This window comes from Lampetra planeri, chromosome 35 (genome assembly GCF_965212315.1).
Source record: "Lampetra planeri chromosome 35, kcLamPlan1.2.h2, whole genome shotgun sequence".
Classification (NCBI taxonomy): domain Eukaryota; kingdom Metazoa; phylum Chordata; class Hyperoartia; order Petromyzontiformes; family Petromyzontidae; genus Lampetra; species Lampetra planeri.
Window position 1 is genome coordinate 7,446,815 of NC_136141.1, and position 18,849 is coordinate 7,465,663.

An 18,849-nucleotide genomic window follows, 5' to 3' on the forward strand; every position below is an offset into this window, starting at 1 on the left:
ACATTAAGAGTGCAGTGAGTTTCACATGTTGGTGACATGCATCTGGATCATCTTCTGAATTCAGAATCAAACTAAAATTGCTGCCAATATTTGTTATCATGTTCACTGTTCAAGTACCACTCTTTTATGTAGATGTCATAATGTTTTATCATTGTTTTGGTGTGTAGGTATACAATTTTAACATTAAATGTTGTATTATTTAATGATATAGAATGTTGTGAACTTATTTTTAAATATTAGCTAAATATTAACATTTATACAATTAACACCCGACACATAGGTTTTCTCAGCCAATATGATTCATAATTGATTGTTGGGCTAGGCTACGTAATGATCTGGCTACATTTCTGCTGTAAGACATTTCACCACCTGATATAGCCAAACAAAATACTTTATAACTTGTTGTACAAGTGTTAACTTTTCCAATTATTCTTGTTTCAGCTGACCTGTGAATTGAAGAACAATTTTCACACTCAAACTTAGCATTTAGATACAAAGTTTAATTGAAATGTCAACCAGGCATCTTCAGGATAAAATCCAGGAAGTCGAGAGTAAATCCAGGAAGTCAGAATAACCGTGTCACCTGATCTGACTTCTTTACGACATCAGAGGAACAACATTTACAAATTAATATATTCAAATTGTGCAGTATTGTAATTTACCCACGCCAATGATGAGCATTATATGCTACCTATGAATCTACTCACCTGTAGTGGGATAGCAGTATCATGTTACCTTAAGATTACGCGACGTGTTAACATTTACAATGGTTAATTGACAAATCACCATTGGCATATGTCAATAACTGAGATGTAGTATCATATGTATACATATGGTTGTGAAAATTGTTCTTCAACTTACCGGCGAGTTGAAAAAAGATATAGTTGGCGATTAAATGCTTGTACACATGGCAGTTTAAATAGTTTGGCAATGTCAGGTGATTGTAGGCCTTATGACAGACATTTGGCCAGATTATTCTGTGGCCTAAATCAACAATCCACTATGAATGAATACTTATTGTTACTGTGATTCTTAATGCAATGATAGCATACAGTTTATGAAATTATTCTAATTGTTATACTTTAACGGATTAAGTTCTGGTACAGTGGTTAGCACACTACGCTACAAATCAGGTAACCTGACTTCGATACCCAGCCACAGCTGGCATCATTCGTGAGTGATGTCTAATCAATTCTGTACTTCTGTCTTTCACAATAACCCCTTTTTTTTGCCCAGAATAGTGAAGTGTGGTCAAACAATCCCCTCATGGCTGACACTGTATGGGGAGGCCTGCATCCAAGAGTGCAGTCACAAAGGCTTTAAATTAATATTATGTATTATTATTCGTTTTTCTAGTTATGAGCAATTAAGTAGACAGTATCAGTTCTATAAATGTTTTATCAATGAGCAGAAATCACGGCAGTCACATGCATTTGCCAAAAATATATAACATGTGAACAAAATAATTTGACAATTGATGTATTATCCCTTGTATTTTTGTATTTTAAGTGGACCTACAAATGTGCATCTATTGTGCGGGTAGAATCCACTTGAGAATTGTATTGTATCACAGTGTGAAGTCGTGTGCAGGTGCATTCATAATTATATACATATATATTCCAAGCAAGCTAATACAAAACATTTGTTGAATGCAGTTGAGTGTAATAATTTTAGAATGCACCTGTGCCTTTCATTTTTTTGTTCTGGCTCCCCACTGATGCATGTTATCTTCTCGTGTTCAGAAAGGTGGCACTGGAGGGTGCAGTGACATCCATTTCCCTGCGTGGTCAAGGTCACCAGTTCTTTGCTGGAACAGCAGTGGCTCAGATCTATCAGTTCAACCTGCCCGAGTTCACTCATGAGATGATCGCCACGTGCCACAGCGAGCCCGTCAACGACGTTGCCTTTCCATTGTAAGGCTGCTTTCAATCGTGTGTTTTTTTGTTTTACAATACTAATATAACGGGATGCTGTCATAGTGTAATGGGTAGCACACATGACTTGTAATCCAGAGGTCAGCAGTTCATACTCTTTGGTTTTTTCGGTAAAGTCACGTAGGTTAAAAAAGGAAAACAAATTAAATCACGACGTTTCGGAGGCAACACAAGCCTCCGTCTTCAGGTGGAACCGTCACAGCAAAAATTACTGTAACAGGAGAAGGGAGTTCCAAGAGACACGACCTTAAATACTGGGCTGTGCCCATCCTGGCTCCTCCTCCCTTTTCCTTAACCAGTATTTAAGGTCGTGTCTCTTGGAGCTCCCTTCTCCTGTTAGAGTAATTTTTGCTGTGACGGTTCCACCTGAAGACAGAGGCTTGTGTTGCCTCCGAAACGTCGTGATTTAATTGATCGTTAGAAACCTACGTGACTTTACCGAAACAAACAAAGAGTATGGTTCCTTGCAGTCACGTAGTCAGCAGTTCAATTCATCTCCCGGCACGGCAGCTGAAATAATGCTGCTAGTTTATTAAAATTTACCACACCTCTGTCCACCCTGCAGTATAAATGGGTACACCATAGTCAGTAGATCAACATGTTGTATCCTGTGTGATAAAGTCTGACCAGTTTGAAAGAGTGGGTCAAACTACCCTAGAAGAGCTCTATAGAGCTTCAAGTAATTGCACGGCTTCACCTTTTAACAATAGGCCAGCAATACGGCTACCTGCAGCTGACCTGTAAAGCAGGGTGGTGTCAGGTCGGTCCGAAGACGTTTTTACGGCTTGCGGTTCAAGTGTGGATCGAGTCATGTTTATCGTGGGACACCTGCAGGTGATCTGCAATGATCCACTGGAATTTTTGTTCTCGTTAGAAACTGGGCGATGATGGTACATTTCGTGCCGTTTTGGTTCAGTGTGGGCAGAACAGCAGAAAATATGGAGCACGTGCTTTAGAGCACTTGCTCACGTGAGTGAGGTGAAGGAGCTCTAGGGCCTAATTGATTGGAAACTGTGAATTTCAAGGCAGCGTTTGCTTTTTTCCAAACTCGAGCCACAAACTACTAGCAGTGTAATCTGTACATGTTCTGTTTTTTCACCAGTTATGTCAAAACAGATTGAAGTAGTGTCCATCAGGGAGCATTCAAACGATGAAAAATATCTTTAACTACTCTTGCAATGTTTTCAGTTTGCTACTTACTGCACTTTTTTGTGTAGATCAGTGGGTAATTCCCATGTCTATCCACGTATATGTAAATCATCTCTCCGTGGGAATAAAGTGACTGGTGTAAAACCAAATTTAATGGATGGCATTGTGGCATATTCATCGGTCACCTAAATTATATCAACATTCTAAACACGTTTTGACCTGGGCTGCCAGACCGCATTGTTTACAGTCTGTTTGCAAGCAAACAGGAAGCCTATTACAGGAAAATAATGCCTATCTATTTAAATACTGAATACCAACCAAGAAAATGCTTTCATCTCATTACACATGGATGACACAAAACGTGGCAAGATTGTACAAATTATTAATGGAAGCTTGTGGCCTGTAAGATATGTTAGGCATAACGTTATAGATTATAATATAGGTTTTGATGTTTCTATAAAAACTACAAACATTTTTTTTATTTTACCAGGTAAGGCCCACTGAGCTTTTTCAGTTTTTTTTCAGATACGACCTGATCACAAATGAAAGCTCAACGAAGTGGCTTATCACGTGGACATTTCTAGCAGCCAATACTCTAAACGCACGTTGATTATAAATCTGGAGGGAAAAACTGGAGGACCCGGAGAAAAGCCCACGCGACCACAGGGAGAATATGCAAATTCCAAATATACTTTACATGTGTCAGAGTCTGAATCGAACCCACGACCTTTTGTATACCAGACGAGGTAGTTAACATCTCGCCACCATGGTGCTAGGAAGGCTGCGATCTTTATTGGAGCACTGAGTGAGAACTGCTGAGATCATGGGCTTGAGCCTAATTTGTGCTAAAACTGATCCCTGGATATCGTGAAAGTAATATTCTCGCATCCTTTTTTTTTACAGTTTTAATGACTTAATGTGTCAATAGACTCTCACAGAGCGGAAGCATTTGTCTACATAATGCTCTTGTGGTTGCAGTACGAGAGACCTGTTGAAATGACCCTTAAGAGATTGTGCATCTCTCTTGTGGGTCATTTCACAGCATGGTGTGTCGTGCTCGTCCCTGGAAAGAGCTCGGTGAAGAAATCCTATGTTCTGAGCTCCGATGTCAATACGTCAGTTGGGATGCGATGTCTAAAGATTTTAAATGAATAATCAAGAAAATGAATGATACCTTAATTCAATTTACCATAAGAAGGCATATTGTAGCTGTCTCTCTTTTATAGGGAAACGTGAGTAACCAGAATATTATGTATCCAGCCTACGTTTCGTTTTGTCCTGGGATTTAAGATAAAAACGTATTCTCCAGTAAGGTGCACTCTTGTTCCCAGTATCAATGATTTCTGAGCAAGGAACTACTTGATTGTCAGTAGTAGTGCCAAGAAGTGGTCCAGTATTTTACTACCGCGAAGCCTGCACACTTCAGTGTACAAGACGAGGTCTCCATATCTTGTTTCAGTTTGGTACAAAAGTTCCACAAACTGACTGATGCAGGGGGCATGCGCGTTTAAAGTTTCCATTTATATTTAGTGACTTGCTGAGCCTTCCTATACTTTGCACTCAAATTGTTTTTTGTATTGTTTGTTGTTGTAACTCTCTGGCCCGCCCCCTCCTGCACATCTGTGAAAAGGAGCTTTGTAGCTTATAGGATTCCTCCAGTCTAAATAAATGTTCTGAATCTGAATAACGTTGTACTAATCTGGTTACGTACAAGCAACTAGTGGATTACAGGTGCACCCCCAACTTTTGCTTTCAATTACATCATGGGATAGGTGCGGCCTTGCAAATACTTGCTCACGCCACTCCTGGCAGAAGTCCCTCCACTAGAGAGAGTTTGAGAGAGGGTATTTTGGTTTACGCTTCCATGCTGGCCATACATTTGGAAGAGGTGGGAGTATACATACTGTGCTACACCATATTACCTGCCGATCAACTTACTGTGGCATGCCTATTTATACTCGTGGAATGGTCAGAGGCTGAAGATTTCAGAAACTTGCGCCAATGATTTAACTGCCGTACTGGGAGATCATCGTATCAGTGACCTCTGGATTGTAAGTCCAGTATTCATAACTAGTACACCACAGCGGATATAACTGCGTCTTATAATTTGAATATTACGGTAGTATAAAAAAAAGTTGACTGATTCTTTCTTGTTGTATAACCAGTGGCACATCGGAGCTGTTCGCCACCTGCTCAAGTCAGGACATACGTGTGTGGCACACACAGTCGGGCAAAGAGCTGCTGCGGATCACTGTGCCCAACATGACCTGCCACTCCATCCAGTTTGCGCGCAATGGAAAGAGCATCGTGAGCGGTGAGCATACTTACGGCAATACTTACGTGCATAAGCTCACATACACGCGATGTCGTGTTATTTAGACATAGCTGTGCAATTGCATTCAAAAGCAACAGCATGATGCATATTCTACCACCTCTCTGCTTACTGCATTCCTAAATAGTTCATCTGAGTTGACATTTTTAAATCCTTTATATTAAGTTCACTTGCTTGCTTGCGCGCTTACGACCGTGAAAATCTTTCGGTCGTTTTTTAACCCACTTCCCGTGATCCAATCGAGCTGACATTTTGCACACAGACTCGTTGTGCGTGACAATTTATTTTCGTGAAATTTTTTCCCCAAAATTTTACACTTTTTAGGAAAAAATAAATTATATTTAATTACCAATTGCTTATTGGTGGCAGGCAATCATCTGACCCATAGGTGGCAGCCATCTCAAGCCAGAGGACGAGAGGACTCTAGCCGCCACGCATATAAAGGATTTATAGTGAAAAACTTTGTTTTTACGGGTTAATTTTTTACGAATTAGTTTTTGAATATTTTTGCCCGTTATATTTATATTAAGCGACAAGCACCAAGGGTTAGAGCAAAGGTGTCTTTTTAAATCCTTTATATTAAGTTCACTTGCTTGCTTGCTTGCGCGCTTACGACCGTGCAAATCTTTCGGTCGTTTTTTAACCCACTTCCCGTGATCCAATCGAGCTGACATTTTGCACACAGACTCGTTGTGCGTGACAATTTATTTTCGTGAAAAAATTTTTCCTAAATTTTCCAATTTTTAGGAAAAAAAATGTCATATTTAATTTAAAATACCAATGTGATAAAAATGAAACTCTTTCTCAAGAAAAACAGAAATGAATAATAAAATAAAACCGATGCCACGCATATAAAGGATTTATAGTGAAAAACTTTGTTTTTACGGGTTAATTTTTTATCATTTGAAGCTACGGACAGACAATTAAGCTATACAGCTAAGGATGGAGCAACCATATATTTACAGTAATATATTCTGAACGAAGATCTCTTATAGGTATATTTAAAGCACATATTATAACACAAGCACTGAAAGAGTAGGTAGCTCTGTATATTTTTCCAAACCAATCCCCAGATGGATGGCTTGGCAATTAAGGTGTAAAGCACCAGTTACATGAAAATGGCTCGGTGGTTTAGGAGTTAAAACACTGAGCTAGCAAGGCTGGTGGTGCAATATAAACACAACAAACTGCATTTGCTGTGTTTATTCAGCCTTCACATACGATATTCCCTTGTTATTCGCGAGGGATCCATTCCGGAGATGCTTGTGAATAGAAATTTTGCGGTTAATGATATTGGCCTACAGAAACATAACTTTGGAATGAGTTACCTTAAATTATAAATATGTAGTGGATTGAATAACTAGAAGAGAGTTTATCTGAGGCAACACGGTTTTTATTTAACAGCAATCCCTAACACAGAAGGGTAGCGGCCCCTCACACCCGATACCCTAAGGAGGTAGCCCCTCCGGACTAATAAGCCTCTCACTGGCTAATCTACAAGTCCTCCTTGAGTGAAGCTTGGGTCTTCACTGGTTATAGCTAGATTCAACCCTAGCCAGGGGTATGACTCTGCCCTTGGGCTCTTCTCTTCAGTCTTCACTGGTTAGCTTGAGCCGACCCTAGCCAGGGGTACGGCTCTGCCCTTGGGGCTCTTCTCTTCAGGAGGCTTCTTGTCTTCAGCTGGACGACAACTGCCGGGACCGTTCAGGGATCCCGCTTTTATGCAGTGCCGTGGCTCGCCCCGCCCCGGCCACACCTTCCCTCCCGAACCTTCCAGAAGGATCTGGGGGTGATGTCATCCCCCAGCCCCCCTCCTGGGGTCTGGGGTCTGTCCCTTTCAACATACCGTTCCATAGGGTAAACGTTGGGCCCTCATGGGCCATAGTCTCTTAGCACTGGGGCTCAGCCCCTCTTCTGCCCCCTGTCGGCATGTGGCCGTCACTACCGGCTAACTGCATGGGAAGGGCGTGTCTTTGCCCAATTACACCTTTACACATACGTAAGTTATTAAATACATACAAATGTATCATAATAACACGAGAAATTGGTGATGATATACAAAGTTAAAAATATATTTAATAATATTCTATGGTTCTTTCGGTAAAGTCACGTAGATAGATAATAACAAAAAAAATATAACAAAAATGAAAAATTAAAGTAATTAAAAATATCACGACGTTTCGATCGCAACACAAGGGAGGTTAACCTCTGAGGGCAAGCTGTTTAATAAAGGTTTAGAGATGGGCGGGGCAGCTAATGTTAATGTGGGAGAGGGCTCCGACACGGGCAGTAGGTCTACACCAATCAAAGCATTGCATCTCGCTACACACTCACACTGCTGACGGTGGAGGTTGATAAGAAAACACGAATCAAGTCATGACCCAAAGTGGTTGATGACATCTTTCCAATGATTTCTGAGCTTATAACCATCCTCTCGGTTGAAATTATGTCTGTGTCTATAAATACGAATGGCTTCATGAACGAATCTTTGTTGATAGCCAGTAGGCTTGCAAAGTACCATCGTCTTAGAGAAATCAATTTCGTGTGAGCCAGCTGCATTAAAATAATGATCAGCCACGGCAGAAGTATTGGTCCTATCTACGTGACTTTACCGAAAGAACCATAAAATATGAATGCCTGCAGTTACGAAAGTTTTAAGTCAATATTTTATAATAGTTTATGAATTAACTCACCTTAAATTATGATGATGCTGCGCGCAACATCATCACTTTATCTCATCACTTTCTCGTCACATTCTCTCTCATCACTTTCTCTCTCTCGATGCAGTCGCGTAGAGTTTCAGATGCCATTCGCTGATAGCCAAAGTCACGGATAGCAAGTTCGTGAATAACGATTATATTATAACTCATTCTGTTTATCGTGTAATACATTTTTAAGTTTTCTTTGACATTTTGTATTCACATTGACTGCATCGTACCCCAAATAATTGATTACTGGGCTGGTTGCACATCAGTCCTCTGAATAAAACATAACACACTACCACATGCTGTGAGCTTCAAAATACAGATTTAATTTATGTCATGAGGCAAGAGACTATTGTCAAAAGTGTAATTCTGAGCAACACGAAAGGCTGTCTTTCAGTCTGAAACATTTCACGGTTGCATTTCCAACAAGAAGCCTTTTATTCTGACAACATTAAGTGGACAGCGGATATTGGATAAGACAACTGAGTTATATGGTTAGTGTGTATTGCTGGTGTAGTAGCTCCAAGAAACGTGTTATTTAATCTCTGTTGTTTAATCATGACAGTATTTCATTTAAACAGCAATAAAAGCATTATTGTTTATTTTGTTAAGGACTTTGAAGGTGAAAGATAGTGCTCTACACATTCCAATTGATTAGTGATTTAAAAGAGTGTGCCTTGCTCAACACACACACAGTGTTATCTTTACACAAACATACTCTTTGGTTCTTTCACCTGAAGATGGTCACTTGTTGTTGCGATCAAAACGTCGTGATCTATTATTTTTTCTACCTACGTGACTTTACCGAAAGAACCAAAGAGTATGGATTGCTGCAGTCACGAAAGCTTCAATTCAAGATTTTACACAAACATTGACGAAGGCTAGTTCGACTCATTGAAATTGTCTTACATTTATCTACTATTATCCGTAGGTTCACGGAAATCTTATTCTATACTTCTAAATAGTTTTTTTATGATGATAATAATGACGAAATCTATAGCACTGTAGCATGGCAAGCTATTACAGGAATACTGAAAAAACCATTAAACATTTGTCATGAGCCCACTGCAGCGATAAATCAATGTGGTGTCACTCGTGGCTCCTGAAGGGGTGGGATTCAGGTGAGTTATTGAATGACAGCAGTGGCTCAGGCAGCAGTGGCAGACTGTAGAAACGTTTAGTAAATAGGTACGCTAATTTTGTTACAACAGCTGGTCCTGATTGTTTAATGATGTCCATAGCTATTCCATCTAGTTCTGGAGCTTCCTCTTGTATTCATATTGTGCAGGACATTGGTTATATTTACACATGTGTCATCTAAAACTATTATCTGTTAAATAAAATGCCGTGTATGTATGTAAATGTATGTATTTGTATGTATTCTAAAGTGCAAACACGTAGGTATCTGAATGTACAAAAGCATACTTACAAATATACAAAATAGACAATCAGAGAATGTCTCCTTCATGTTTCTGCGTAAAAAGTATGATTACACAACCCATCTGCCCCCACAGTATTCTGAGAGGCATAATATCAGCAACAATATATGTTAAAACCAGTCTAGAGTTTGCTTGCACTGAATCAATGCTGCTGAAATTATTAACTCCCAGAATGCCGTGTACAAAAAAAAAACTTTAATTATTGTATATGGATTCCAAGAACACAGGATGAGATGTTACTATCCTTTGTGCAAGCACTTCCAAGAGTTCATGAACAGTGAGCCTGGTGAAATTTGGGGAGCGCATCGTCAGTAGTGTACCTTTGGTTCCTAGGGTGTTTCGGCCTTTTACACTATACACCCTCCCCAAAGGCGGCCAGCGACAGGGTGATCAATCCTACGCTTGCGTCCCATTCCCAATTAGTCATAGGAGTTGCCTTGATGTTGATAGCCAACATCCCATATAGAAAGCAAATATTGTATGATTATAATGACACACCCCAATTGAGATAATTATCTTTTTTGTTAATCATGTTCCCCACGACACGCTTGATTTTTCTGCAAAGGAATAATAGATAGACCCTCATACATGTGTAGTGGATTCAACTGAGTCGCAGACGCACTCTTTGGAGGCAACACAGTTATTGATACCAACACAAAGGGGTAGCTGCCCCTTTACCAGATAACAACCTATGGTGGTGGACCACCAGGCTAACTACACTAATTACACTGGGAGTAGCTACAATGGACAGGACCCCAGCTTGGGTCCACATCCATGTGTTGGTGACTCTTCTCGGACGTAGAACATCGAACGTAGATCTTCAGGTTAACAACAGCAACGCTGAACCCCGGTCCCTCTGGGGACCCGGTTTATATCCTCGCTGGTCGTGGCTGGCTCCACCCTTGGCCACGACCACCTCGAACCCTCTAGCAGGATCTCGCCCCGACACGTGACCACCACTAGCCCCCCACTTGGGGCCCCTGTGTAGATCTTACCCGTCACGTGCCTTCCAGAGTCAACCAGAGTTCCATGGCCTTTATTAACCCCATTCATGGCCGGCACCCTCACACCCCCTCCGAAAGTGGACAGCACTGCACGCCGAGCGTGGTGCCACTCAGCGCTCTCTATCATCGCTCACCGAGCCCCTCTAGGGCTGGTACTACACCCACATGTACGGGGTGTCCGCGATGTAAGTGCATCGCACGCCGTGCCTCTCTAGGGCCGGCACCACACAACAACATCCGCGATGTCACTACACATGTATAGGAAATGTATGCTAAATACAGTATACAATGTTCTTTGTTTGCAGTAATGTGCAATCGGTGTGAGTTCATTCACGCAACTAAACATTAAATATACTTTGCATAAACAGACTATAAAGTGCATTTTGGGCAAATGCGTTTTGGCTGTGTGCATTAACTTAGGTTGCTAAAAAAGGATAGGGATGTTGAAGAAGCTCAAAGCAGGCAAAGTGTTCATATATATATTGGTATTGTATGAAAAGTGTAGATTTTTTATTTTATAGTGGAAAAAGCACAGGCAAGGGAGTGCTATAATCAGAGGCCTTCATAACATGTCAAAGCATTAATCCGTATTGTGCCGAATTGGAAAAAAGGTGGGAGCAGTGCTGAATATTATTACAATGGATTTGCTGGTGGAAAAAAAAACCTTTCAAATTGTTTGCAGCAGTTCACACATGTAAAATTAGAAAAGCAATATGTTATAACAATGAATATAACCATAAAGGCATTGTTAGAAATAATTAATAAAACATACAGATGGACAGATTTAGAGGTTGCTGGGAGTTACTTCCCGATACTTTTCAGTCCACCACTCCTAAAACTGGTGTTTACAATCATATTTTTCAAATTAAATTTGCATTAGCAGCGAGCTTGCAGATTACTGAACCATGCGATATTTGGCATCATGCACAACAAGCTTCACTAAACCATTCAAGACACGGAATATATCAGATTGTAGGTACCTAGGGCAGTTATTATTCAAGGTTGACCGGGGTCAAAATTATGAACTGTAGAGGCTGGCAAGAGCAGGCCGGAGTTATTCTGAGAAACGGAACTAAACTGAATGAAAAGGGCGTACCAATGTACCTGAACAAAAATACGTGTTGATCACCATGTATTATCTGCAGTGACATATGTATCATAAACAAAACAGATCAAGAGCTGAGCAGATATTAGTGTGCAAATATTGGGAATGTGTTGGGCATTCCAAGCCCTCCTTTACATCCAGAGTAGCGACATGCGTACAAGTTAAGCATGTGTTTTGAAACAAGCTTACTGCTTTCTAGGTCACACATGTTCATTCTTTACCGTTAGATTTTGTACCACGAATAACTGTAATACCTGGTAATGGAAAATCGGAGAAGCAACGTGCAATGTATGCGACAGGCACTTAACTTTGGCGGCACATCAGTAGAGCACATCAGTAGAGCTAGAAGTGTGCATGCAGGACAGCAATTCACGGTGGAAATTCGAAAATAAATTTTGAAATGAATATTTAAATCATGCCTACCATTTAATCTGTACTATAACTCTTAGCTTAATATCTAACCAATTATAGGTAAGGATCTTTGTTTACATTTGTTGATATATAAGTATCTATCCCAACCGCAATTGTGAATGTTTTTGTACACGATTCTTGAATAGAATTTGCAGCACTCTCTTATTAAAGGCTTTTTTTGTTATCTTGGGATATGTGAACGTCTATACACACAGAGACACATCTACCTTAACACACGCGAGTTAAGATCAGCAATTTCACATTTTAAATGGAGCCTTATCGAATATCAGTAGTGCAATGCGTCCGAGGGGCAACGGGACAAAACATGTTTTGGGTGGGGAGGTGCACACATGTCTACGATGTGAGGTCGTAAGTGCAGCATTAGAGTGAGAGTGGCGTGTGGAGTAATACCATTCCACAGACTGCGAGATTATCTATAGTCTACATGGCGACATGCTTGGAACTCCACGGAGAGACGTGGATCAGAGAGGACAAGGCAGTTGGAGACAACATACTGACCTTTACAAAAAACGTGTGGGCTTTGACCTGATATGTCCCGAGGACGGATAATGGCTGGTGATCAATACTGATGATGGAGTGGCAGAGCAAAAGGAGCGAACACACCTGAGAGCTCGTCCACCGTGGAGGTGGAACAACGAGGTCAGCTAATATGCAGGAGGCGAGGTGGATTTTTCTATCTCAAGATCATAAGAAATTGTCATTACTTAGGGAGGCCTTCATCCGGCAGGGGATAGGTTATGGCTGATTGGAAGAAAAAAATTCAGTAGCACAATGGGAGTAAATTGGAAAATATATACCAACGAAAATACCATGACACTTATACGAGAGGTATAATGCGAAACACAGTCTTGCTCTTAACATAGAAGAGTGGTGTTGTTGTCCATTGTTTCATTGCTTTGTTTTTGAAACACGTACAATGTGGACTTAAAGCTTTCGTGACTGCAGGAATTCATATTATTTGGGTCTTTCGGTAAAGTCACGTAGATTGTAAAAAAAAAAAAATTACGGTCTACCGCTTGTGTTGCGATCAAAACGTCATAGTTTTAGGTTATTTTTTACATTTTCTTTGAACCTATCTATGTGCTATGCATATTCTTTGGGTCTTTCGGAAAAGCCACGTAGATAGAAAACATTTTAATATAATAAAAATATCACGGCATTTCGATCGCAACACAAGCAATCGTCATCAGGTGAATAAATAGCGGGAGAGCTGTTGAGGCAGGATGTTCTAAAGGTTTGAGATGGGTGTAACCCAAGGGTCGTAAGCGAAGTGGGCGGGGCTAGTGATGAAATTTGCATGTAAATGTAAGATCGGGTAAATCGGAGAGTCACCTCCTTGACGACGAAGCTGCGGAGGTGGCCATTGTATTGTGAGAGATTAGCATGTCAATGTAAGATCGTAAAGCCACCACCACATCGAGCAAAACGAGCAACAGTGGCTGTGTTAGTGAGACATTTAACCTGGTAATGTAACACCAAAGAGTCGAAAATAACTACTAACATCGGCAGGTAGGATGGAAACATCACAGCCAGTTATGACTTAAACTGGTTAGTAACGTCCTTCCAATGATTGCTCAGTTTGTACCCATCTTCTCGGTTGAAATTGTGTCTGTGTTTATATATCTGGATTGCTTCATGAATTAATCTTTGCTGATAGCCAGTGGGTTTGCAGAGTACATTCGTCTTGGAAAAATCTATTTCGTGTGTGCCCACAGCATTAAAACAATGATCAGCCACGGCTGAGGTATTGATCCTACCATGTGTAGGGGTGTTAGAGAGAGAGCCCGTTATGCATGGCAGCCTATGGTAAACAAACACAGTAGGCGGGGCTACATGTGTGCACGAGCAGGTGCCCTCTGCGACGTCCGCGCCAGACACCCTGGGGGGTCGATTTGGTCATTATGATCCCCCGGGGCCCCACCCCTCAGGGAGGGGTTGGGTATTAAAGGGGAATGTATCGAAGGGCTCGGGAGTGTGGTGTTAGCTAAGAAGGGAGACGGAAGACGTCCTAGATAGAGCCCTGGTCTCCCCCTGGCACGCCGTCCTTATCAGGACCGCGCAGGCTCGAGCCAGTGGCGTGGTACCAGAGCCAGAGCCAGTGCTGGTCTGGACTCTGGGTACCGGGCCCGACTGACCAGTGTCGGGCCAAGATAGCCTCCCCTAGCCCATTAGAGGAGGACTCAGAGGCAGGCTAGGGTTAGCCTAGAGGTGTGTCCTCAGATAGACGGGTGAGGGGGCCGATACCCCCTCAGTGTGTATGTCACAACGTGTGGTGTTAAATAAACAAGTGTGCCTCCAACTCCGGTGTGAACGAGTCATAAGCGTTACTACATCTGGCGTCAGAAGTGAAACAAAATACGAACATGGATACACGCCGGACGACTCGAGTCGGGGTACCAGAGGCAGAAGACACCACTGCAGTCGGAGGGCCCGAGACGGCTGAAGATGCCATCGACCAGCCGGGGCTGGGCGCATCCACGCCACAGCAGCTGGAGGAAGGGGAGCCGTCGATGGAGGGGCTGAGGGAGGCGCACGCGAAGCTGACCGAGCTGCTGTACGCCGCAGCCGCCATGCTCGACACCATCACGCAGCTGGGGGCTGCGGGACCGCCACGGGGCAACGGCAGCCGACGATCACAGCGCCTTCCCGCCATTTCCACGGAGCAACATTTTGAAACTCCCGCCATCGCCGCAGCTGCTGTTGAGGGCGTGGCCGCTCTAAGCATCGCGTCCAACGGCGGGAGTACAGTACCTGCCGCGTCACCACCAACGGGCGGAACGTCACCACGGGTGCGACCGGCGATGCCATCGCTGGTTCGTGCCGACGCTGACTTGAGTGAGGCGGACGAGGGAGTGCGTTCTTCCTCTGCAGCCGCTGCCTTACATCAGCGGCTACCTCCACTCAAGGAATTTGTGGGCGAGGATGGCGACTGGGGCGGCTTCCAGCGGCGCTTCCTCGCTCACCAGGAGATGGCACAGTGGACAGACGCCGAGGCTCTCCGCGCGCTGCCAGCACTTCTCGACAGCGACGCCCTCGCCACTCTAACATCGGCTTCGAAGGAGAGGCGCTCCACGCTGCGGAAGGCGATGCAGGTGCTGTCGGCGGTATATGGTCCACCATCGGACTGTCGCCAACTCTTTTACGATCGCCAGCGGGGGACGAAGGAGTCGCCCCTGGCGTACCGCACAAGCCTCCTGGCACTGGCGAAGGAGGCCTTTCCACGAATGGATGACGAGGGTGTCGACGCCATGGTGACAGAGAAGATACTTTTGCTGGCGGACGACTTAGACATCGTCATTGTCGCACAGGACGATGCAGAGATGTGCTCCCTCCAAGCGGCCCGTCTTCTCCACGCAAACCTGTCCTCTCAACGACGGAAGGCCAGCAAGGCGGCGAGCGGGCGTGCCGTCGCTGCAGCCACCCTCCCGGCGGAAGAGGTTTGCGCCATCGACCATCAACGGCAGCATGGAGCGGGAGTACGGGAGGACCGGGCCGGTTCAAGCCGTCTACAACATCCATCGTCGTCACCAGCGCTTCCACGCTGTTACAACTGCGGCATCCGGGGCCACGTCGCCTCGGGGTGCCGCTCTCCTGGGCAGCGCAGGACGACACCTCAACGGGACGCCGGCCCTCGTCACAAGCTCCACCATCATAATCCGGCGAGTCGCGGCACCCCTCATGCTTGGCCCACGCACACGCCCGTCACACACTCAAACACCGCAGCGAAGGGGGGGCCAATATCGCGTACCATGGCACCAACACGCACCGCTCTGGGTACTCAGATTGAACCCAGCCAGTGGTCCGTGTTGGCCCATCGGGTTGTAGCCGCGTCGTCAGGGTCGTCGGCCGTTGTGGGCCACATCGATGGGGTCGAGGTGCGCATCCTGGTCGATACAGGAGCATCGGCGACCATTATTTCGGAGTTGATTTATAACATTCTCCCTGCCCAAAGCCGTCCTTTGATGCCTGTTAACGTGCCATTCTTTGCTGCTAACGGGGGTTCACTTGGCATCATCGGACAAATTCGTGCCCAAATTTGTGTCGGGGATATTAAATTGTCTGGGCCGATTTTTGTTTCCTCCTCGCTGGCGGTTCCGTGCCTGCTGGGGACGGACTTCCTGGCCAAAATGCCGATTAGGATATTAATCGACCAGGGATGCATTGAGCTCCCATCGGGCCGACGCATGGCGTTTCTGCCATCCCCCGCTACGAGCCGGACGGCGTTCGCGACGGTGCCGGCGTTCGTAGATAGAACGGTGCGCGTTCCTCCGGGGGCGCAAATGTTGATTCCTTTGAAACTTCGGCGGCCCTTCGCTAAGGGCATTGGGGCTCAAGGGGTTCTGTTGGGACCGTCTAGGGCCGGGGTCAGTGGACCTGATTTACTCCCGGCCCAGACCATAGTGAGAGGGGAAGGAGAACCCTTCATCGCGGTCCTCAATGTGGGCTCGCAGACGGTGGTGGTCCCACAGGGGACCGTGCTTGCTCACGCAACGCCGGTGCCCTGTGAGGAACCCGTCGCGAGTCATGTCGGCGCTGTCCCTGCACCGCGACCTCATTCGGACAGCGATGAAGGGTGGCTCGAGGCGCTTTGTGCGGGATCGACGGACCTGTCAAATTTAGAGCGTCAACGTCTTAAGACACTACTAAGGGAATTTTCCGACGTTTTCAGTCGGGATAAATACGATTTGGGCTGCACTAATCTGCTGCGTCACCATATTGATACGGGTGACAGCGCGCCAATACGCCAGAATCCTTTTCGGTTGAGTCCCGCCGAAAAGGACCATGTCAAATCGGCTGTTGATGACATGCTAGCCGCCGACATCATTTCTCCCTCCAACAGCCCTTGGGGAGCGCCGATCGTCCTGGTTAAGAAGCAGGACGGTTCGTTGCGGTTTTGCGTTGACTTTCGGCGCCTTAACAAAATTACGGTTGCCGACGCATACCCGCTCCCACGGATGGACGAATCGCTTGACGCCTTGGCGGGAGCGCGATTCTTCTCCACATTGGACTTACTTTCGGGATTCTGGCAGCTTCCTCTGGACGATGATTCAAAGCCTAAAACTGCTTTCCGTACTCCGCACGGCCTGTTTCAATTCAACCGGTTGCCGATGGGCTTACACTCAGCGCCGGCAACTTTCCAGCGGTTGATGGAATTGGTTTTGGCTGGATTGCAATGGGAGTCGTGCCTGATTTATTTGGATGACGTTATTGTCTTTGGCAAAACTTTTGATGAACATCTCCAGAGGTTGCGGGCGGTTTTCCTAAAGATGCGGGCTGCTAATTTGAAATTTAAGCCCCAAAAATGCCATTTGTTACGCGAGTCGGTGCGTTATTTGGGGCACATCGTGGGACGCTCAGGTATTTCTACCGATCCCGCCAAAACGCAGTGTGTAAGCTCCTGGCCGACTCCCACCTCAGTGGGAGAGGTTAGGAGTTTTATTGGGTTTGCGTCGTATTATAGACGCTTCGTCGCTAATTTTGCGACTATAGCAAAACCCCTACACGCTTTAACATCAAAAGGGGTTCGGTTCTGCTGGGGTCAGGAGGAGGAAGCTGCTTTTTGCTCCCTTCGGGACGCTTTGGTAAACGCTCCTCCCCTGATTTACCCTGATTTTTCAAAACCATTCTTGCTCGACACCGATGCGAGCAACACGGGTATTGGGGGCGTGCTCTCCCAGGTGGTTGACGGCGTGGAACGTGTGGTTGCGTACGGCAGTCGGGTGTTGTCTCCAGCGGAGCAACGATATTGTGTCACCCGTAGGGAACTGTTGGCAATTGTCCATTTCATCCAACAGTATCGCCCATATCTGTACGGTCGGCATTTCACCGTCCGCACAGATCATGCGGCACTGCAGTACGCCCTGAGGGTTCAACAGCCATCGGGACAATTGTCCCGATGGTTGGAGGTCCTCCAGGATTACGATTTCCAAACCACATACCGTAAGGGCGTTCGCCACACCAACGCGGACGCTCTGTCGCGCTTGCCAACCACCTCCGAGTGTGCATGCCTCCTGGGGTCTGGACGTTGCAGACCTCCAGGGGACACATCGGTTCCTGTCTTGGCGGCCGCCAACGACGACGATACAGTAGTTACTAATTCGATCGAACAACAGGGCAAAGATTCCCTGTTGGGGTTGCCCGTCATTGACTGGGGGCGCCTCCAGATGGAGGATGTGTCCCTCCTCGGGTGGCGACGTCGCGTTGGCGGTGCGGCGGGGGGAAAAAGAGGTGGTTCCGACGCATGGGAAATGTGCCAAGGCCTGCTGATGCATTGGGACGGGAAGTCGCGTCGACATCGGCTGGTGGTCCCTACTGGGTTGCGGGGCAGGGTGGTATGGGCCGCTCATGAGCGCCTCCTACACCTGGGGACCCAAAAGACTCTCGCCTTGCTGCAACTTGATTTTTATTGGCCTGGCATGACGAGGGATGTTGGGGATTTGTTGGGATCATGCCCTCGATGTGCACAACGCAAACCGCCGGCACGGGAGTCTAACCCGCCCTTGCAATCGATCAAAGTGTCCAGGATAAACGAGCTGGTCGCTCTGGACATTTTGGGACCATTCCCCGCCACCCCCAGGGGGAATAGATATTTGTTGACTGGTGTCGAGTATTTTACACGCTGGCCTATGGCCTGGCCTCTGGCCAACCAGTCGGCAGCAGCCATCGTGGAGGCCTTTGTTCAGGGTTATGTCCTGGACAAAGGTGCTCCGGAGAGGCTGCTGACCGACCAGGGCAGAAATTTTTCCGGT

At 45.3% G+C, this 18,849-nt stretch overlaps 1 protein-coding gene across 1 annotated transcript in view; it reads left to right on the forward strand.

Annotated features, from left to right (window-relative positions):
• Positions 1-18,849, forward strand: part of CFAP52 (cilia and flagella associated protein 52) — a 76,494-nt gene that overhangs the window by 30,517 nt on the left and 27,128 nt on the right. The window contains exons 8-9 of the mRNA XM_078611113.1: positions 1,743-1,913; positions 5,249-5,397. Of these exons, the coding sequence (XP_078467239.1) occupies positions 1,743-1,913; positions 5,249-5,397 (320 nt within the window). The remainder of the gene's footprint in view (positions 1-1,742; positions 1,914-5,248; positions 5,398-18,849) is intronic.